The sequence below is a fragment of the Fusarium coffeatum genome (genome assembly GCF_003316985.1).
Source record: "Fusarium coffeatum strain FIESC_28 chromosome Unknown BRIP53273_contig_233, whole genome shotgun sequence".
Taxonomy (NCBI): Eukaryota; Fungi; Ascomycota; class Sordariomycetes; order Hypocreales; family Nectriaceae; genus Fusarium; species Fusarium coffeatum.
The window spans coordinates 136785-157682 of NW_022158025.1; the positions used below are offsets into that span (position 1 = coordinate 136785).

Here is a 20898-nt window from a genome sequence, read left to right on the forward strand (position 1 = left end):
TTTGGTTTCAACTTGCGCGACCCCAGAACCGCTGACCGATCGACAATGGTCGCCTTGTCCGAGCCATGAACGTGCGACAATCATCTTTCAGCTTGGCCCCTCCGGGACCTGAAAGGCGTCCCTCAGTAGTATCGCGTCTATCATCCGTCTTCTCCAATGCGGATCAGGAAGCGGGGACCGCTACATCTACTACAGGGGCGGGCCTCATAGAGGAGGAGATTGCCGAGATTAAGAGATATGAAGTAAGTTCGGATGCGCCAGACGTGCTATCTTGACGCTAACCAAGGGTCTAGGACTTTACAACAATAGGTATGCGCCTCGACCGATCACGAATGACAACTCTCGATACTGATATCTGTGGTAGATTGGGTTCAAGATGCCGCGCGCGAGCAAGCGAAGCGTAAGGTGCGGAGGAAGCAAGCGGCCGGCCGATATGATATGGGACAACCTAAATGGCGATATCAGCTATGGAAGAGTTATGATGCGGCGCAAGCCTGGATCGTGGTGACCATCATTGGTGTTGCGATTGGGTTGAACGCTGCGCTTTTGAACATTATTACAGAATGGCTATCCGATGTCAAGATGGGCTACTGCGAGACAGGGTTCTATCTGAACGAGAACTTTTGCTGTTGGGGAGAAGAGAATGGTATGCCGGTTTCCTTGGTGTGGTCTTGGCCGAGTTATACTGACAGGAGACAGGCTGCGATCAATGGCACAGATGGACCGGATTTGAGCCTTTCAATTATTTCGTATACCTTGTCTTTGCGGTAAGTCAACTTGCAACCTAAAATGCGCCAATTATTAACTGACTGGATAGACTCTGTTTGCTTGTGTCGCTGGCACCTTGGTCAAGTCATTCGCACCATATGCCGCAGGTTCAGGTATTTCCGAGATCAAGTGCATTATTGCCGGATTCGTTATGAAAGGTTTCCTTGGCTGGTGGACTCTGATCATCAAATCTATATGCCTACCCCTGGCCATCGCATCTGGCCTATCGGTTGGTAAAGAAGGTCCCAGTGTACACTACGCCGTGTGCACTGGAAATGTCATCTCTCGACTCTTCGACAAGTATAAGCGCAATGCTTCCAAGACGAGAGAGTTTCTGAGTGCTTCGGCCGCTGCTGGTGTTGCCGTCGCTTTCGGTAGTCCTATCGGTGGCGTACTCTTCTCTCTTGAGGAGATGTCCAACCAGTTTCCCCTGAAGACTCTATGGCGCAGTTACTTCTGTGCTTTGGTCGCGACAGCAGTTCTTGCTGCTATGAATCCCTTCCGAACTGGCCAACTGGTCATGTTCCAGGTGGAGTATAAGAACGACTGGCACTTCTTTGAGTTACTATTTTATGTCCTGCTTGGTATTTTCGGAGGACTTTATGGTGCCTTTGTGATCAAGTGGAATTTGAGGGTTCAGTCCTTCCGAAAGAAGTACTTGAAGGATTATGCTGTCCTCGAAGCGACCTTGTTGGCAGCTGGTACTGCCATTATTGCTTACCCCAACGCTTTCTTGAGAATCGACATGACAGAGAGTATGGAGATTCTCTTCTCGGAGTGTAGCACTGGGGACCATTACCATGGCCTTTGCGAACCAAACAAGCGGTGGTGGAACATCATATCACTGTTCATTGCTACTTTCCTGCGACTATTCCTCGTCATTCTATCTTATGGATGCAAGGTCCCTGCTGGTATCTTCGTCCCTTCTATGGCCATCGGAGCGTCATTCGGAAGGATGGTTGGGATTATCGTCCAGGCTATCCACGAAGCCAACCCTACTAGCGTCTTCTTCTCTGCGTGCAAGCCAGACGAGCCCTGCATTACACCCGGCACGTATGCTCTGCTCGGAGCTGCCGCTGCGCTGAGTGGTATCATGCACATCACTATTTCCGTGGTGGTCATCATGTTTGAACTTACCGGTGCTCTCAACTACATCCTTCCCACCATGATCGTTGTTGGAGTTACTAAGGCTATCAGCGAGCTATTCGGTAGAGGAGGTATTGCTGATAGGATGATCTGGTTTAGCGGGATGCCGTTCCTTGACAGTAAAGAGGAACATAACTTTGGCGTACCTGTTTCGGCAGTCATGAGGACCTCAGTTGTGTCAATGCCTGTTCATGGACTCACTCTGGGTGAAGTCCAGCAGCTTCTTGCTGACGACCGGTACCAAGGCTTCCCCGTTGTGGAAGACAAGCATACCAAGGTCCTTATCGGCTATATCGGCAGCACTGAGTTGCGATATGCTATTGACAAGATGAGTCGAACTACGCCCTTGTCTGAGACATTGAAGTGCACCTTTGCACCGTCATCGTCAAATCTGTCAACCACATCCCTCCATGGCGACTCATCGCATTCCCAGACTCTCGACTTCAGTCGATATGTTGATGCAACACCAGTCACAGCTCACCCAAGACTACCTCTCGAGACTGTCATGGAGTTGTTCCAAAAGATCGGCCCTCGTGTTATCCTTATCGAGTACCATGGCAAGCTTACTGGCCTTGTCACTGTCAAAGATTGTCTGAGATACCAATTCAAGGTCGAAGCAGCCGAGAACCCCAAGGACAACCATCGTATCGAAGAGGGGCAGGAACAAGTATGGAACCTACTCCTTAGAGCCGGCAATTGGTTCTCTTGCAGGGTTTCAAGGTACTCTGGAGGTCGCATACGTTTGAGTAGCAACTCTGGTGATGAGCAACCACTGGGTAGAGGGCAGATCCTTGACGGCGATGAAGACGTGCTTGATGAGGGTGTAGAGCTGGAGAGCCGGCGGTGATTGTACGAGTATGCTTGTCAGAGCTGTGATGTTTAAACTATAGAGATCCACATGGTACGCAGGCGTTTTGGAATCAAATCTATTTCTTTTATATAGCCAAACATTTCAACTACATTCAATAGGCTATCTATTCTGATATATGCCCTGTCTATTTATACCTGGCGTGCCACCTAAACGGACCTATCGTGACCTCTCATCTGATACTCTTCCCAAATCAATGATATCCTCATCCTCATCCCTTCTCAGCTCCTCTTCGTCTTCAGTTGGTACGGGCACATAGCTTGGCCCCTCAGCCGCTGCAGCAGCACCAGCATCCTTACTCTCATCCTTTCGGCCCACGATGACATTGCCTGCAACAAGAAGCGCAGCACCAGCCCACCACAGCGGCGGTAGAACCTCTGAGAAGATCAAAGCACCCAGTACAGCGGTAACCATGAAGTTGGTTGAAGTGTTTATAATGGACACTTGCGTCGTGGAAGTTCCACGTGCCAGAGCCTTGGTGAAAAGTGCCCACATCTAGGCCAGTGTTAGTAGAGTAGCTCTGTGCAGCAAGGGAGTAACTTACCACGCCGTTAAATGTGAGATTAAGGACAAAGAAAAGCTATAGAGATTAGTACGCGTTCACTCAAGAGTGGAAGAACAACTTACACCTCGGACGGCATATTCAACAATATGTTCATGAGAGGAGAGGCCGATGAGACTAGCGATGCCATTGGATAGGTTCGTAGTAAGTTGTGTAGTTGTCCTAAGTAACACTCAGCAAGGGTTTCGATTATGAACATGATGCATGATACTAGGCCATGTAGGAGCCTAGAATCAATCTCATTTCGGTGGAACGTAGCACCAATATCAATAATACTCACAATTTAGCAAAGACTCCATTGAAAGCTGCACAAGCACCACTAGCAACCGCAAAGAACATCCATTGCGACCGCATACTCATATTACTAGGCGGCGGCATTGTAGAAGCTGATTCGCTCTTCATAGATGAAGGGGGAGAAGGTTCAGGTTCTGAAGAAGCTGCTGTTTGTCGTTTACGAACCATGGCTGTCGGAGAGTTCGGAAGCTTTAGCTTGTTGATGAGATCGAAATGGCCCCTGATGATGATGATTGATGGACTTGGCAAGCTTGTTAGAGGCTGAGAAGTGGTCTTTTAGTGGGGGACAGGCTAAACAGGCCCCGGTTGAGAGGCGCTTCAAGGAACCAGCCTTATCACTCAAATCTGGGGAAACCAACATAGATGCGCCATGTTACTGCGCTCAATTGCAAAACATATAATTCAAATTCATCATATCATTCTCAATATTTTGATACTCATGCGTCCAATGAGCTCATCCTAGCGTGCGCTGAGCTCAGCGTCTAAAGCCCACCACAACCAATATTCTGTATCTTTAAAGAATAGCAATACCCCAGACGCCACCCAATGCTAATAATTCAATCTTTCGGTAGTTGCCCAATCTATGACCGTTGTGTAACCGCATCGTCGTAGTCGATCTATCTTGTCGATATGCCAATTCCATTATTGTCCCTCGCCTGGCTTCTTGGCATTGCAGCTGACAATCTTGACCTTGTTCGCCGTGATGGACTGACTTCCACTGTCCATCTTGAATGTCACGTTCTTGATCAAAAAGGTCCAGACTTCGTCACAGAATCTATATGTGTCCAAGCTTCCCTGCGCAGGTAATGTTGTTTAGCATTGTCTTGGACAAAGGCGCCGAGCATCGGAGCTGTCCTCTTACCTTGAATTGGAGACGGGCCTTGACGTTCTTCTGGAGCGCCTCAGTGATAGCTTGGTCGAAGTTACCGAGAATCTTCATGGCAAGTTGGGGGTTGATGCGCTCTTCACTGATGAGATCGTCAAGAGTGTCTGTCAGAGCGAGGCCGATGCTAGATGGACCATGTTAGTTAAGCTGTCGCAAAGCAGCGTATGGCGGATTCGCAGTACCTGCTACGGCGGTAAAGCTCATAGAAAGACTGCGCCCCGGTAGCCATGATTTCGATTCGGTTTTTCGTGCGTGAAAAGAGGTCGGGTTGTTAAATTGTTATTTCGGCTTTGGGTGGTTGATTGTTTGTTAAAGGCAAGGTTCATGAGACTCAGCTGCCTGTAGGAGGAGATACGCTAGAGTACACTGACTAAGCGTCTCACCAGCCACAGTGGCAGCCTCGCATCATGTGACGTCGGTCCCGGTTATTCCAGTTGCCTGCTTGCTCGCTGGACACGCATCGCCTCTAGCTTCAAGGTACTATACCTCTAAACAGGAGCTCCTAGAAAGCTCAGAATAAGCCACTTTCATCCGTCGCCTACCATCGCCAACAATTCAACCCCCCGGACCGTCGATATAACAATACGAACACCGTCGCAATGAGTCTATACTATGGAGTGGGCGGCATTGGGTCGTTCTTGACCATTGTTGGAGCCTGTACGCGATACCCATCCTCGAGAGGCGTTGAATAGTTGGAGACTTGGTGTACTTTTGCTGACCATGACGCCGTCGTGTAGATATGCTCTTCACCGGCAGCGGTGAGTCCTTCGATGTCGGCGCGTTCCTCGAAGCCGTTTCGCCTTATACCTGGGCCTCTATGGGCATTGCGATGTGCATCGGTCTCTCTGTTGTTGGTGCAGCATGGTGCGTATATCCTCATCCATGTCATGCACGGCTCTAACGTCAACGTCCAGGGGCATCTTCATTACCGGCTCGTCGATTCTCGGTGGTGGTGTTAAGGCTCCCCGCATCCGAACCAAGAACCTGATCTCCATTATCTTCTGTGAGGTCGTCGCCATCTACGGCGTCATCATGGCTATCGTCTTCTCCCAAAAGGTCGAAAACGTTGGCGGCGCCGAGCTCTACTCCGCCAGCTCCTACTACACCGGATATGCCCTCTTCTGGTCTGGTATCACCGTCGGCATGTGCAACCTCGTCTGCGGTGTTGCCGTTGGTATCAACGGAAGTGGTGCTGCTCTCGCCGATGCTGCCGATCCTTCTCTGTACGTCATATACTCTTTGTCGCCGCCTATGGTCGTCCTCTCTAACACCTCTTCAGCTTCGTCAAGATCCTGGTCATCGAGATTTTCAGCTCAGTACTTGGCTTGTTCGGTCTTATCATCGGCCTCCTGGTTTCCAGCAAGGCCCCTGCCTTTGGCGAGACGAAATAAACTCACCACCTACTTTAGACTACCATCCATCCATCAAGTCCGGCAGCCTCGCTGTCGGCATCATCAACTTTTGTGTGTTCCAAAAGAGACGGAGCGCGTGCATGCATTGCGCCAATAATACTTGGTCAGGCGTTTGGAAGATTGGCTCGGGAGGACGTGTTTTGGCTGTACCAGTACAAGTACCAGTATCGTTTGAAAGGAGGTGGTGTACATCACGACGCGGGATTTGAATTATATGTTACGCAAGATTAAGAAGTTATCCAGCCCTTGGCATTGTATGTTGATTGATTACAAGTTATCATGACGCTGAATATCCGTTCACGCTATTTCGACATTTGTCGTCTGCCTTTAAGCTGCTTGAACAGCGTTCAACAGTAAGACCTCGACCTTTGAACCTTTGTCCAGCTTACCCTTTCCGCTAGGCAGTATCACCAAGGCGTTGGCGGATCTCATGCTACCGACTTTTGAACTGCGTTGGCCGCCAGTGCTGGTCGCCGAGAGGAGTCCATCTTTGCCAACCGTGACCACAGCACGATGATACTCGGGACGAGGATCCAGAGGGAATTCGTGCGAGATGACTGCTGGAACTCTTGGCAGACCTACAGTAGAGGCACCAGACAGCTTGTGTAGTGATGGAAGCACAAACAGATGGAAGGTGACCAGAGCAGATGCTGGGTTGCCAGGCAATGAGAAGATGGCTTTCGTAACCCGCTGTCCAGAGTTATCTTTGACCGGGACCGTAGCAAAGGTAGTTGGTTTTCCGGGCTTCATAGCAACTCGACCAAAGTGAATCGTGCCACCCAAAGAGCGTTCGATCGTTGGCTTGAGCAGATCCAACTCGCCCATAGAAACACCACCAGTAGTAATGAGCAAGTCTGCGCGACGAAGTCCATCACGAAGGGTCTCCTCCAACGCACCAGGCTTGTCGCTAGCAATACCGAGATCTACAACCTCATAACCCCATTCCCTAGCAGCGGACATTAAAGTGATTCGGTTTGTGTCGCGGACCTCGCCCAGCTTCAAATCTCCTGGGCGGTTATACTCAACAATCTCGTCACCAGTCGAAAGGACGGCCACCACCGGACGGCGGTAGATTTTGGCCTCTGAAACTCCTACAGAGGCGAGCAGACCGATCTCACCACCAACACCACTGATCGTCTCGCCCTTGTTGAGAATCACGGTGCCTTCCTTGACATCGCTACCGACTTCGCGGATGTTTTCACCCTCCTTAACACCCTCAATTTGGATTTCCACTTCCTTTTCCTCCTTTCCGTCATCAGACATAGTCTTAAGGACGGTATCCTCTACCATGACAACAGTAGTAGCACCAGGAGGCAAGGGAGCGCCAGTAGTAATTCTAGCCAGTTCTCCTTCCTTCAAAGCACCAATTTCTCCAGGCGCTGCGTGAGAGATAGCTGTAACAGGGAAGACTCCCTTTAGGTTGCCGTCTTTCGGGGCTACGACAGCGTAGCCATCGACGATACTGGCGCGAAAAGCGGGCACATTCTCTCTGGCCTTCACGTCCTCGGCCAGAACTGAGTTCACAATCGTCTGATCAACTGGTACAGTGACGATTTCTGGCCCAGGGGTATGCTGTTCGATCAGTGCCAGTGCTTCGTCAACTGGAAGCATTGGGTATGGTGACTCTCTGTATCGACGAGATGGTCCCAGTGCAGGGTCGTTCGACAAAGTAGTGCCAGGTTTTGTATGTCTAACAAGGTTCCCATGATTATGGCCGTGACCGTGCCCATGGCTATGTCCGTGATGGTGGCCACATCCATGACCAGAAGCTGAAGGCTGTTTGTTCTCACTTGAGATACCAGCTTCGGCCTCCAGCTTCTTGACTCCTCCAGAATGAAGGGCTCTCGAGTTACCACCTGCCGCTTGGATGCAGGCATGAGGTAGGGTTTTTATGATTGCCTGGAGGTTTTCCTTGGCACCCTTGGGTGAGCCAGGCAGGGTAACGATGATGGTCGAGTTTCGGACTCCAGCTGCTGGACGTGACATCATTGCAACTGTTTATTCTGTTAGTCCTACTTGAAATAGTAACATAACGTTATCACTTACAAGGTGTGACAGTGAGAGAAGCAGCCAACATGCCATGTACGAGACCTGGAGCTTGCTTATGCAATAAAGGAGTTACAGCCTGGGCCAATTTTAACATCACTGACTTCGATACGCTTCATTGATAACTCACCTCAGGAGTAGAATCGCCTGTCGCAAAGCCAGTTCCGCCAGTTGTAACAACGAGGTTGACACTATCTGGCCCATCAGTCCAGGCGCTTATCTGGCGTTGGATAGCGAGGACATCGTCCGAGACGATCTTTGTATCATGGACTTCCCATTTTCCTTCTCCTTCGTCCTTGAGCACTTGTGTAAGTATGGGGCCTGAAGCATCAGCAGATGCATCTTTGGCTGCTGTCGTTGAGACAATAAGAAGAGCTGCCTTTAGAGGACCGGAAGCCATGGCCGAAACAGGGATTGAATAACAATTATTACAAGCGGCTATGATTTCCAAACCGAATTGAAGGTATATGTGAGTTTAAAGAGAAGGCATGAGTTGATTTGGTGAGCATATAAGTGAGTTCATGGACTGATAGCGGCGGGGAACTGAGCTCAGTTGTCGCGGCCCCACCAACCCGGTCATGGTGGAACTCAGTCACCCCCGAAGTCGTCAACTTTACGGAGATGCAACCCAAATTCTTCATCCAGTCACAAGCTCTTATTTACTTTACTTCACATCTTCAACCATTTCCAGAAACACCACGTACTTTCCTCTACAAGTCATTCACAATGGTGCGCATAAAAGAGAGATATCTTCTCGTCAACATTGTTTATCCAGCCGACCCTGCAAAGGCTGCAAATTCAAATTTGCCAGACTCGGTCCTTCATCACCAACCTACAGTCGAAAAGCTGTCTGCCGGCATTCTTATTAAAGCAATAAAAGCGGAAGTCGCGTCACTTTATGGTGACTATGGGGCTGGAGCATTACAGTCCTGTTCTGGTGAGTGATACCCAGTAAATCTCTACCGCGTCGCATTACTGACATGGCTGTAGTGAAATACCTATCGTTGGCAACCTCAACTTTCATTCTCAGATGTTCGAGAGCTCACTATCAGATGCTCTGGTCTACATTAACTTTCATGGACCACGTTCCTGTGAACAACGGCAGACCGTGCATCTTCCGTGTCGTGCGCGTCAGTGGAACGATGCGCAAGACTGAAGAGGAGGCTATTCGCCAGGCCAAGAGACTCATCCTCGCTGCTAAAGAAGAGACTGAACCCACACCTGCTTTCAGTTCCTTGCGCAACCAGGAAGAAATGTTTCTCGACGTCAATGACGCGTCAAGCGATGAGGAGATGGACGATGCAGATGGCTGAACGGGTATCATTATTTTCTAACTACCTTGATCCCACTATCTTTGGGTACCGACATGTCGCCAAAATCAGGATCCATGCCACCTGTTGGAGCAGATGGCTGTGATTGCTCCATCTCCATGGCTTGTTCTTCCTGGATGCGAGCCTGCTCTTCTTCGGCCTCGCGCTCCATCTTATCATATTCCACCTTTTGGTCGATCCAGCGCTCTTGGATATCCTGCACCTCCAGCATGGACGACTCATTCCTCATAGCAACTGCCCAGACGGTATCATTGGCTCCTTCAGCACCGCCAAAGATGTATCCACCAGCACGGTCGATGACACGGAGGATGTGCATCATGCTCTTCTTGTTTTCGACAGCCAGAACCTCATAGCGCACCAAACCATAGCTCTCGATCAGGTTCGCGATCGCCTCGTTGAGCTTGCCGAACTTCTCACTTCTTAGAGCGGGTGATTCGGTCTCGAGATGGGGCGTCAGATATGTAAGGTCGTCCACGTCTGTGTAGTAATCGAGGTTGAAAGGGAGTTCGTCATAATCGGCGACCTTATCGATCTTGGAGAGAATGTTTATGTGTGGCATATCCATCTGAATCATGGCACGGAGGGAAAGGAGGACGTTCGATACGTATAGTGACGGTTGTGTGAGGCAGAAGGAGTCGGAGAGGTGGACGCAGACGAACTGTACACTGTCAATTGTTGCCTTCTCAAACAGCAAAGATCACCAACCCTGAATCCAATCTTCTGGAGCTTATAGAATATGTTTCGCAAGGAGTTGTGGTGTGTATATAGTTCGACTTGGCCTGGACAATCGAAAAGAATGTAGTCTTCGCTGAACTCTTTCAGTCCTTCCTCCAACCACTCGAAATTGTGCTCCAGCTCTTCAAGGGCATACAAGATGCCACCATTAGGTCCTAATTTATCATCTTTCATAATCTCCTCGAGCTTGACCAGGTTGCGAATGTCAAGTGCTGCAGGGTAGTTTGTATGGTCGTTGGCAGGATCGAGGTTAACGACTGAACAGGCTCGCCCAATAGCGCCCAGGAACTGGTGCACTAGTCGGTCAGTTGAAATATCATCAAGGGTAACTTGACAACTTACTGCCATCGCAGTAGGTACTCTTTCCGCAGCCTGGGCTGCCGAGGACTAGTTGCGCAAAAGGCATCTTGAAAGTTGTCGCGGAACGTCAAGCTCAAAAGCGCATGATCAAGCGGTCAACAAAGCCGTGAATAGCTGCAGCTTGGCCTGAGAAAAACAAACTTTTACCGTCTGTTATCTTCAGCCAGAATCGCAACAGGTCGTATGTACTGGGACAAAGAGAACGTAAAACAGATGTTATATGATTACCAAAGCCCGACTCGAGAACAATGAAAAGTGACGGCACCAACGCATGCCCCTCCACTACCCACCTGGGTTCCTGCCCGCCCGGAACAAATTCAGCGCCTCAGTCACTGAACCTCAGTGGAGTGGGGTCTTGGTCGGCCAATCCTCGGCTTCCAAGCTCCCCTGTAGCTCCGCACTCGATCACAAGCTAAAAGCTTTCGCGTGCAGGAAATGCAGTCACGCTTTCTTTTTTTCTTAAAACCTCGTCACCTCCAATTTTCTCCCTTCCTCCAAACTCCCTCCGCTTCCACGCGGTTCTTTTATTACAGGATGCTACGTTATGATGCGCAGCATTCTCATCATCAGCCATGGCATCTGATCCGTCAAGTGCCACTCAAATGGCGGGCGACGTCGCTGAGACTGTCGCCCACGCCCTCAGCTTCAGCAGCTCTCCTCCCTCAGCGATGAGCACTATGCCCTCTATCACTGCCCATGAGCCCAACACCTGGTTCGGCCTCTTCGGGTGGTTGATCTTATCTCTTTTCCACGTCACCTCGACCATCCTTTATTGGGTGATTCGGATTGCGACTATCAATGTCCCTTCCTTTCTGTTCCACTTGTTTTCGACAAGCTGGACCGTCACCATGAATGCTACCACACTGTATGTCAACCGATATACTCTGATGGCTTTCACTTCTAACAGTCGTGTAGCATGTTTATCATGGCAGCTGTCGTGTCAGCTGTCAGCTGGGTCGTGAGATATCGCATCCTCAACATGTACTCTCGTCTGCCGCCGGAGCCTCAGCGCAAAGAGCCGGAGATCGACCTCTTTCCAGATACTCATGAGGGTGATACCAAGTCTGGCTTGGCAAACTACTTGGACGAGTTCTTGAGTGCTATCAAGATCTTTGGTTACCTTGAGCGACCCGTCTTTCACGAGCTGACCAGGAGCATGCAAACGCGAAAGCTCATTGCTGGAGAGACCATCAACCTCGAAGAAGAGAAGGGTTTCTGTATCGTTGTTGATGGGTTGGTTGAGATTTTTGTCAAGTCAAACCGAGGTCCACGCGCCGCTGCTGCATCTCGAGGACGCCTTGACCTGGACTCATCCGACGAGGACGATGTCGCACCTGGTCAACAGACCTATCAACTTTTGACAGAAGTTCGCAATGGAGCACCCATGTCGTCGCTCTTCTCCATCATGTCTCTGTTCACAGAAGATGTCAGGTTGCGGGCGAACGAGGATGATGACGACGAGCCTCTGCATCCTACCAAGAGCAGTGGCCTTCGCCATCCGACATTTGAGAAGCCGAATCTCTCGCGTGTCCCTTCGGATGTCAACATTTCTATGCCTGGCACTCCCCATGCTCAGGAAGACTCTGACGCAGATGAGAAGAAGCCAGAAGGCCTTGGCGTTTCTGGTCTTGACACTGATCAGGCTGGCATTCCACCTATCTCACTGGATGGCTCCACTCCTCCTCCTCCTCCTCGTCCCACGCGGCCACCTATGCCAAGCAGGGCGACATCTGGTTCGGCTCACCCAGATATTATTGCTCGCGCCACAGTTGACACCACGATTGCGATCATTCCCGCAAGTGCGTTCAGAAGGCTTATCAAGATTTACCCCAAGGCTACTGCGCATATTGTGCATGTCATCCTCTCCAGATTCCAGCGAGTCACTCTTGCCCAGGCTTTTAACTACCTTGGCTTGACCAGCGAGGTACTGCAAACTGAGAAGAGCATGATCAAGTATACCGTGTGTCAGCTACCCAACATCTTGCGAGGCGATGCTCTGGAACGCCTCAAGGAGAAGTTCAAGCGGGAACGTGAGCGTACCGAAGAGGAAGATGACACCAAGGGTATTGCTTTGCACAACTCGGCATCTGCCAACCGACGAAGGTCTAGCACTGGGCTACGGAAGGAGGCTATGCTGCAGTCGATGACAAAGCTTAGAGGGACTTCAGTCGTCACTGGTACCATCGCACCACCTCGCGAGCGAGCTTCGCCTCATACGCCCAGTCCTGGAGACTTGCTGTCTAATACCCAGTTGGGTGGTCGTGGGTCTTCGCGCATATCCCCATCCGATCAACGAGCTGTTTCAGGCGCATCGATGAGACGTCAAGGCGCCAACCCTAAGGATGATCGGTTCTTCAATGATCCGTTTGACTCGAGGAGGCTAGGCCGCATGACAATGGACCCCCGGGAAACTGTCGATGAAGATAACCTCTTCCGTGCCTCGATTCTGGAATGCATGTTCAAGTCACTTGGTCTGGACACCAATGGAAGCGTGTCTCGCGAGCCAGAGTCTATGGAAGGTTCTCCTAGACTGGTATCAATCGACCATCGTCGGTCAAGACTTTACAACCAAAACAATGCCTTCGGGTTCATGGCTCCCTTGGATGGTTCGGTTGATGGCGAGACGGAATCGGTGACATCCAACGGGACTGCCTTGCATACTCCTGTTAGTGCACAGGCCCTTGCCAGCGACATGAAGGACGAGGTTGAAATCGTCTTCTTCCCCAAGGGCTCGGTTCTAGTAGAACAGGGAGAGCGAAACCCCGGTCTGTACTATGTCGTTGATGGATTCTTGGATATTGGTACGAGCAGTGAGGGCGACGCTCACAACATTCTGAAATCCAACGGATTTGGTACATCTCAACCAGATCCAGCATCTCCCAACCCGTCTGACATGGGATCGTTCCCGAACTTGGCAAGGACCGAAGCTGCACGAGACCAGGCTGAGACCGAGACTCAACAGTCAACGTCAAAGAAGCCTCGTCGTAGCATCGCTTTGGTCAAGCCTGGTGGACTCGCTGGTTACATTGGAAGCGTCTCTTCGTACAGGTCTTTCATTGATGTTGTGGCGAAGACGGATGTTTACGTGGGCTTCTTACCTCGAGTGTCACTTGAGCGCATTGTTGATCGTTACCCCATTGTTCTCCTTACTATGGCCAAACGATTGACAAACATTCTACCTCGTCTGATTCTGCACATCGACTTTGCCCTGGAATGGGTTCAAGTCAATGCTGGTCAGGTTCTCTTCCATGAAGCTGATGAGAGCGAGGCAATCTATATCGTCCTCAATGGACGCTTGCGTCTGGTTCAAGAACGTAAGGGCGGCAGTGGTGGCGTTACCGCCCTGGCTGAGTTTGGCCAAGGCGACAGTGTCGGCGAACTCGAGGTGCTTACGGAGACCGTTCGTCCCGGCACTCTTCACGCTATTCGAGATACTGAGTTGGTAAAATTCCCTCGAACGCTGTTCAACAGCTTAGCTCAGGAGCACCCAAACATCACAATCAAGATCTCGAAGATCATTGCATCACGAATGAGGGCCATTGTTGATGAGACGTCCAAGTTCTCGTACAAGGATGCCAGCACCAACCCGAAGACATTGATGCGAAAGTCAAACATGAATCTTCGCACAGTAGCTATTCTTCCTGTTACTGCGGGTGTCCCCGTTGTCGAGTTTGGAAACCATCTCATGAACGCCCTCGCGCAAGTTGGCCCAGCCAACGGTGCCACTTCTCTCAACCAGGCCGCTATTCTCAACCATCTTGGCAAACATGCCTTCAACAAGATGGGAAAGCTTAGACTTTCTCAATATCTTGCTGATTTGGAAGAGAAATACGGCTTGGTTGTTTATGTTGCAGGTAAGCAATAATTACTTTTTTTTCTTCTTCAGCAACTCCTTGTATGATGATAAAATCACACATAGACTCCAGAGGCAAAGCCGATGTTGGTTCTATAACTCTAATTTTTTCCTGACTTTACCACATTACAACTTATTCTTGAACTCTTATTTGAGGGCTGCAAGCTAACATGTTGTCAAATAGATACCAACGTCAACTCCCCATGGACGCAGACTTGTATCACGCAAGCAGACAGTATTCTCTTGGTGGGTCTTGCTGAAGGGTCACCAGCCATTGGTGAGTATGAGCGTTTCATGCTCGGCATGAAGTCGACAGCTAGAAAGGTGCTTGTTCTGTTGCATACTGAACGTTACTCGCGACCTGGACTTACCCGTGCTTGGCTCCAAAATCGTATGTGGATCAACGGTGGTCATTGCCATATCCAAATGGCTTTCAGGACCAACGAGATGCCAGTGCATGCTCCGAAGAAACTTGGTCAAGCTCTCAAAGAGCGTGTGCAGGTGTTGCAGGCCGAGATCCAGAAATACACCTCTCGCAAGGTGCATCATACTCCGTACTATTCGCCCGACTCGCCTTACAAGGGTGATTTCCATCGCCTTGCACGACGACTCTGCGGTAAATCGATTGGACTTGTACTTGGCGGAGGTGGCGCACGAGGTATCACTCAAATTGGTATCATTCGGGCCATGGAAGAAGCCGGTATTCCTATTGATCTCGTTGGAGGAACTTCAATCGGTGCTTTTGTTGGAGCCCTTTACGCTCGCCATGCAGATGTTGTGCCCATGTTCGGATTCGCCAAAAAGTTTGCTGGTCGCATGGCCAGTCTTTGGCGCTTTGCTCTCGATTTGACGTATCCTTCCGCCTCGTACACTACAGGACACGAGTTCAATCGTGGTATTTTCAAAGCATTGGGTGACACGCAAATGGAAGACTTCTGGCTTGAGTATTACTGCAACACAACTAACATCAGTAAGAGTCGGGCGGAGTTTCATACCAGTGGTTATGCCTGGAGGTACATCCGAGCCTCCATGTCCCTTGCCGGATTGCTTCCACCTCTGTGCGACGAAGGCAGTATGCTGCTTGATGGTGGCTACATTGACAATTTGACTGTGTCGCACATGAAGGGTCTCGGAGTTGACATAATCTTTGCTATCGACGTAGGTGCTTTGGACGATGATACGCCACAAACGTACGGTGACTCGCTATCTGGAGCATGGGCTTTTGTCAACCGATGGAATCCATTCTCGTCTCACCCAAACCCTCCTACGCTTGCGGAGATCCAGGGACGACTAGCCTATGTGTCGAGTGTTGATGCTCTTGAGCGTGCCAAGACGATGGCAGGATGCATTTACATGCGACCGCCGATTGACGATTATGGAACTCTCGACTTCCACAAGTTTGATGAACTGTACCAGCTGGGATACAAGTATGGACAAGAGTTTTTCAACAAGATGAAAGAGCAAGGAGTCTTGCCTTTGGTAGAAGAGACGGAGGCCAAGAAGGCGTTGAGACGCACAATGGCACCGCGACGAGCGAGTATCTGATTTTTTTGCTATATATTTTATATAAACTTGACGCAGCGTTCAGCTTCAGTAGCTGTCTCTGCACTCTCGAATACAATGTCGATTTACACAATGATCAATGCTCACCGTTTGAGTCAAGTGACCTGATAAGTCTTGGTGCTGCAGCATTACGTGAAGGCGCATTGGAATGGTATATTGCTTTGTAGGAGAGGAGATATGACGATATAAGTGACATCATCCGGGCCTGGTCCTTCAATTGGACCCTGGCACGTAACGACGCCAACCCCAAGGGGACGTCACCCCCAAGTTGGAATCCCTGCCGATGTCAAGCTTTGAGATGAGGATCGATCAATGACATTCAATGCTTGACTGCCCAAGTCCAAGTGGCGCCGGGAATGCAATCCGGCAGCGGCAGCGGGGACAGAGTTCAACGGTTTTGATTCCAGGGCTTTACCTTATTTTTTGGGTTCTTCTGTCAGTCTGTCACTGTAAAGTTTGTTCTTTTTCTGTTATTCCCTAAGCTGAGCGAAGGCAGTACGAATATTCAAGCAGTACGAAGCACTGTGTCACAATACAACATATATCTATGACCCGTCATCAATAACACTATACTATCTACCGCAAATTATTTTTGAGTCTCTATTAAACCCATATCAACTCCTCTACACAACCCAAATCTACACTGCACAACTACCGTCACAATGGGACGAAGAGATACCTACTCTGAACCCCCTCGAAGCCACCGACGATCCCGTCAAGAACGAGTCGAAGCTCGTAAAGAACACAAACAATTCCAGAGCCAGAGTGGCTTCGACTGGACACCAGGCATTGTCCTCGGCCTTTTGGGAGCTTTCGCTTTCCTCAACCACGACTTCGATAAGTACAAGAAGAAGCATGAGTGGCTAGACGGCGACTCCAATGATAGCAAGAGCAGGGATGGCAGGGACAGCAAGGACAGTAGGGAAAGTAGGGATAGTGGAAGAGGACGCAGTCGTTATCGATCAAGCAGTCGGTATCCGGATTATTATGACGATGATGAGTACTATCGACGGGATAGAGGGTACAGTCGATGAAGGTTGATATCAACGAACGGGTCAGGGGATGAAGAGTACGAGGAAACATGATGATAATGAAATACATGAATTTGGTAAACGGGGGAATATTATGAAAATGGATAAAGGAAGCATATGGATGGTTGCATTTTAGGTTCACAATACAGCGTCAGCAATAAAGGCACACATAATTCTTGACATATTGCTTGTTCTTGGATATCTAAGTCGTCTTACTACCAATCTATCTCCATCACCTCTATGCCTTCTTAGCAATCTCAGCCTCCGCAGTCTCAACCAAAATGTCAAACATGCGCTGCACATGTTCTTCCTCCACCTTGGTCACACCCGTACACACACGGATAGCAAACTTGTCATTCACAACAGTAGCAGTAAGATAGTACTCTCCCGCTGCATTGATAGTTTCATACACCGCCTCAGTACGATCGTTGATCTCCTTTTCATCCGCACCATTGACTCGCAAAGTAATGAGGCCGAATCGCGCGGGCGTGAAGATGGTGAAGATGTCATCGCGAGAGGCAAGTTTGGTCTGAAGACTTTCACCAAGCTCGACGCCGGAGCGGATATGCTTCTGAAGACCGCTGATACCGAAGCTGCGCATGACAAACCAGAGCTTCAAAGAGCGGAATCGTCGACCGAGAGGGATTTGCCAGTCACGGTAGTCGGTTACCAGCTCGTCGTCGCTGAATTGGTTGCGGAGGTAAGGGGGCTTGATGCTGAGAGCTTGGATGAGCCAGGCTCGCTTACGGACCCAGACGGCAGAGCAGTCGAAGGTGGTGAGAAGCCACTTATGAGGGTTGAAGCTGAAAGAGTGGAAAGACGAAAAGGCCTTGGGTAGATGGTGGTTCTCGTCGAGGACGAGAGCTGAGCCTGCGTAGGCGGCATCGACGTGAACCCAGATATCCTGTGGTGTATCGAAGGTTGGCTTAAGAGCCTGGACAATACCCTCGAAGTCATCGACAGCGCAGACATCAGTAGTTCCGAGTGTGGCAGTCAGGAAGAAGGGCTCGAGGCCACGTTCTCGGAGGTTCGCGATCGTAAGAGCCAGAGTCTTACCCTTGAGTGCAAAGCCATCGGCCTCAAAGACAGGAACAGTAGCGAATCGAATACCAAGAACTTGAGCGGCCTTCTTGGTACTCGAGTGAGTGCCCGAACTTCCCAGAGCAACAAGCTTGCTGCGATGGTTCCAAAGAGCATCCTCCTTCTCCTCACTATCGTCAGGAAGATGAGCCGTCACAGCAGCAAGATACTTCTCCCTGGCAGCACACATGTTGGTAAGAATAGCTTCACTAGCACTTCCGTGAATAACACCACCACCATGCGTCGATCCGCCACTGAGATAACACTCAGGCAGTCCCATCGCCTGCGCAAGCCAATCCATGACGATGGTCTCAAGCTCAGTGACTGCAGGACTGCAGATCCAGTTGAAGTGGGCGCCGTTGAAACAGTTGGAGTACATCTCTGCCAGAGCAGCAGGATAGCTGCTGGAGCAGGGAAAGAAGGCCATGAAGCGAGGGCTTGACCAGTGGGTTATACCAGGGAAGATCTTGGACTGGATGTCATCGTGGATGGCGGACCAGGGCTCAGGGTCCATTGGGGGTGCGGAGGGGAGGAGAGGACGGAGATAGCCTGGTTTGACATTTGAGACGACGCGATGGTCTGCGACGTTCTCGGTATAATCGGTTACTATACGACAGTCAGTGAGTGTTGGTGATAGTAGTTTTGGTGGTGATTGAGTGAATGCGGGGGAGGGGTTGAGTTTTCTCAATTGGGAGTTCTTTTCATCATGACTTGAAGAAATCATGATGAGTATGACGATAATCATGACTTACTCTCATCAATAGCAGCCTTGGCAGCCTCGCGGAATTCCTGAGCGTCCATTGCGATATGATATGATGGAGTACGAATGAGTTAAAAGAGGGAGACTGAGACTGGGAGGGATATATATAGGCCTTCACTGAATGAGAGTGATTGAGACTGTGAATCTTGTTTTCCAGAAGCGAATGTCCCTCGTCTTTATATCACACCTCTATAACAGAAAGAAAAAAACAATCAATGAGTTTAAAGTATAGAATGAGAGTCTTGAAATCTGGGGTTTGCCCCCCACTCACTACAACCGAGGAATGTTTTCCCCGTCACATCCCTTCCTCTACTGAGTTTAGTCTCTACTGATCCTACAACTACTTACTATACTGTTCGACCTTATTTCCGATGTTTTCTTGGCCCGTGTTTGATATTGTTCCTATCTAGAGAATTGTTCTTGTTTGCTTAATTACTCCAACGGTTCTTGATCGCTAGGGTTATGGTGGAAGAAGGCTGGTAGATTTTTACTGGGAGGCAAACATGGCTTCGGGGGCTAATCTTGGTATTGTTGCATGCATGAGCGGCTTGGTCAGGATTGGATTTGGATTTTGACGGGTTGGGCTAATGCACGTTGCGACTCCGAATATCGGGGATACGTCCGGATACAAGCACTTACAGAGATGGTCCAAGACGAATTAACCTTTCGACATAGATAATTCTGAAGATTACAAGTTGGGCTGATTGATTGGTTCTATCTTCCCAGTATGCTCATCATGAGTTTTGGTTCAGTTAAACTATTGCTGTTCAATACCGACACGGCGGTATCAAAGCTTCAACGCCACCAAACGAACGAACAATACCAAGCCTATAAGCTGGGGCCAACCTCACGGTGAACATGTCAATCTCTATCCGTCAAGGGTCCTACAACACGGTGTCTCCTTCAACCCACAATGGATACATGCTGTAAATGGCTTATCCAACTAAAGCCAAGTCCCAAGATCCAGGAACCGGGTCCTGACAAACCCGCATAAGTTTCAGATCACGTTTCCTCGTTCTCTTTGTCTGTCAGATATGAAACTATGTCGTGCCCCATTGCCTTGTTGACACCGCTTCTGAGGCTGAGATTACGCCGCTAGGAACAATGGCCTTCGTCTTGATCGCGCTTCAGGGATATAGCGAGGTGTTTGCCCTTTACATCCTTACATCTAAGCTGCTTTTGAATCTCAGTCATCATACGATTCTTGATACCGTACTGGTATGCTGGCAGTCAACATATAGTAGCCATGCGTTTGATGCCTTTGTTCTGGGAATCCTCGTCTCCGTCTTATTGCGGGCGCTGGATGATGATCTCTATTGAAACGGGGATCGTATTGTTTCGTACTGCCTTGAGCGATGCGTCAGCAAAATGAACTAACTGCAGTCGACGATAGCTTCTGTTATGCCGCCACCAGCAGTTGTATTGCGAGTAGACTCTCGTTGCAATGTATGGTTGTGTTCCCATCTGCGGCCTGAATTGGAAGATTTATATACGATTGTTGACCGCGGAAAGGTGCCTTGATTGTTGCTCATAGAATTCAGAGATACTGGCTATCGTGCCAGGTGGGTGTTTGAAGAATTGTCGTCCAAGGCTTGAGTTACCAAAATAAAGTAGCCTAACTGCTAGTCTAAGCTAGCATAATGTGACTACATTATTTCGTCTCTTGTGCCTCTAGGGGCCAATTCTTCTGACACTCTGAGGTGTACCTCTCTCACCAGTCAGTACATTTTACTGTTAATAGAATTATACCTATTAAACATGCAAAGAGCTATGTCTTAATAATATGTCAGCATGGATATGTAGAGTTAAAAAGACTTCAAGTTGGAAGATAAAGTGCTCTCTAGGTAGTTTTAGATATATGACATATAGTGTAACGGTCGAACCTGATCTTCCGTATAAGTTGGCAAGAATGAAAAGGTACGACTAATAGAGATGCAGTGCAGATTTACCAAGGCAAGAGCTCTCATGGGCCCATATGTATATCTGTATTACTGCTGGCAAGCGATTTCAGTCATATCTAGCATCACTGAACTGAAAGTTCTCGTCTGACGACAAGTTAAACTAAACTCATATGTTTATAAATATGCCATACTATCGTGACTTTCGTTAGTCAACTCCACTATCGAGACCCATGGAGCAAAAAGGCAAAGACATACAACAGCGGGGATTCGCTGGTCGTCACCGACCCAACTACTAATCCGCC

The 20898-nt window shown here is 49.4% G+C and overlaps 10 protein-coding genes across 10 annotated transcripts; 5 read left to right on the plus strand and 5 right to left on the minus strand.

Annotated features, from left to right (window-relative positions):
- Nucleotides 1–65: 65 nt before the first annotated feature.
- FIESC28_09264 (uncharacterized protein) lies at nucleotides 66–2761 on the plus strand (the record flags this gene model as incomplete). Its single annotated transcript, XM_031163401.1, has 5 exons — nucleotides 66–242; nucleotides 294–309; nucleotides 365–646; nucleotides 700–767; nucleotides 818–2761. 5 exons carry the CDS (start codon nucleotides 66–68, stop codon nucleotides 2759–2761), a joined length of 2487 nt encoding a protein of 828 aa, XP_031012568.1.
- A 180-nt stretch (nucleotides 2762–2941) lies between these two features.
- On the minus strand, nucleotides 2942–3806 carry FIESC28_09265 (uncharacterized protein; the record flags this gene model as incomplete). The annotated part of the gene is made up of 4 exons (XM_031163402.1): nucleotides 2942–3277; nucleotides 3327–3362; nucleotides 3410–3506; nucleotides 3625–3806. The coding sequence occupies 4 exons, from the start codon at nucleotides 3804–3806 to the stop codon at nucleotides 2942–2944; spliced, it is 651 nt and encodes a 216-aa protein (XP_031012569.1).
- Nucleotides 3807–4280: 474 nt separating this feature from the next.
- FIESC28_09266 (uncharacterized protein) lies at nucleotides 4281–4753 on the minus strand (the record flags this gene model as incomplete). Its single annotated transcript, XM_031163403.1, has 3 exons — nucleotides 4281–4433; nucleotides 4501–4648; nucleotides 4707–4753. The coding sequence occupies 3 exons, from the start codon at nucleotides 4751–4753 to the stop codon at nucleotides 4281–4283; spliced, it is 348 nt and encodes a 115-aa protein (XP_031012570.1).
- Nucleotides 4754–5123: 370 nt separating this feature from the next.
- Nucleotides 5124–5915, plus strand: FIESC28_09267 (uncharacterized protein; the record flags this gene model as incomplete). Its single annotated transcript, XM_031163404.1, has 4 exons — nucleotides 5124–5181; nucleotides 5262–5388; nucleotides 5439–5747; nucleotides 5804–5915. The coding sequence occupies 4 exons, from the start codon at nucleotides 5124–5126 to the stop codon at nucleotides 5913–5915; spliced, it is 606 nt and encodes a 201-aa protein (XP_031012571.1).
- A 348-nt stretch (nucleotides 5916–6263) lies between these two features.
- Nucleotides 6264–8382, minus strand: FIESC28_09268 (uncharacterized protein; the record flags this gene model as incomplete). The annotated part of the gene is made up of 3 exons (XM_031163405.1): nucleotides 6264–7930; nucleotides 7983–8061; nucleotides 8113–8382. The coding sequence occupies 3 exons, from the start codon at nucleotides 8380–8382 to the stop codon at nucleotides 6264–6266; spliced, it is 2016 nt and encodes a 671-aa protein (XP_031012572.1).
- A 326-nt stretch (nucleotides 8383–8708) lies between these two features.
- On the plus strand, nucleotides 8709–9295 carry FIESC28_09269 (uncharacterized protein; the record flags this gene model as incomplete). Its single annotated transcript, XM_031163406.1, has 2 exons — nucleotides 8709–8919; nucleotides 8973–9295. The coding sequence occupies 2 exons, from the start codon at nucleotides 8709–8711 to the stop codon at nucleotides 9293–9295; spliced, it is 534 nt and encodes a 177-aa protein (XP_031012573.1).
- A 10-nt stretch (nucleotides 9296–9305) lies between these two features.
- FIESC28_09270 (uncharacterized protein) lies at nucleotides 9306–10454 on the minus strand (the record flags this gene model as incomplete). Its single annotated transcript, XM_031163407.1, has 3 exons — nucleotides 9306–9971; nucleotides 10019–10344; nucleotides 10391–10454. 3 exons carry the CDS (start codon nucleotides 10452–10454, stop codon nucleotides 9306–9308), a joined length of 1056 nt encoding a protein of 351 aa, XP_031012574.1.
- A 526-nt stretch (nucleotides 10455–10980) lies between these two features.
- On the plus strand, nucleotides 10981–15806 carry FIESC28_09271 (uncharacterized protein; the record flags this gene model as incomplete). Its single annotated transcript, XM_031163408.1, has 3 exons — nucleotides 10981–11273; nucleotides 11324–14262; nucleotides 14446–15806. The coding sequence occupies 3 exons, from the start codon at nucleotides 10981–10983 to the stop codon at nucleotides 15804–15806; spliced, it is 4593 nt and encodes a 1530-aa protein (XP_031012575.1).
- Nucleotides 15807–16486: 680 nt separating this feature from the next.
- On the plus strand, nucleotides 16487–16858 carry FIESC28_09272 (uncharacterized protein; the record flags this gene model as incomplete). The annotated part of the gene is made up of 1 exon (XM_031163409.1): nucleotides 16487–16858. One exon carries the CDS (start codon nucleotides 16487–16489, stop codon nucleotides 16856–16858), a length of 372 nt encoding a protein of 123 aa, XP_031012576.1.
- A 235-nt stretch (nucleotides 16859–17093) lies between these two features.
- Nucleotides 17094–18736, minus strand: FIESC28_09273 (uncharacterized protein; the record flags this gene model as incomplete). Its single annotated transcript, XM_031163410.1, has 2 exons — nucleotides 17094–18541; nucleotides 18688–18736. The coding sequence occupies 2 exons, from the start codon at nucleotides 18734–18736 to the stop codon at nucleotides 17094–17096; spliced, it is 1497 nt and encodes a 498-aa protein (XP_031012577.1).
- Between the last annotated feature and the right edge of the window lie 2162 nt (nucleotides 18737–20898).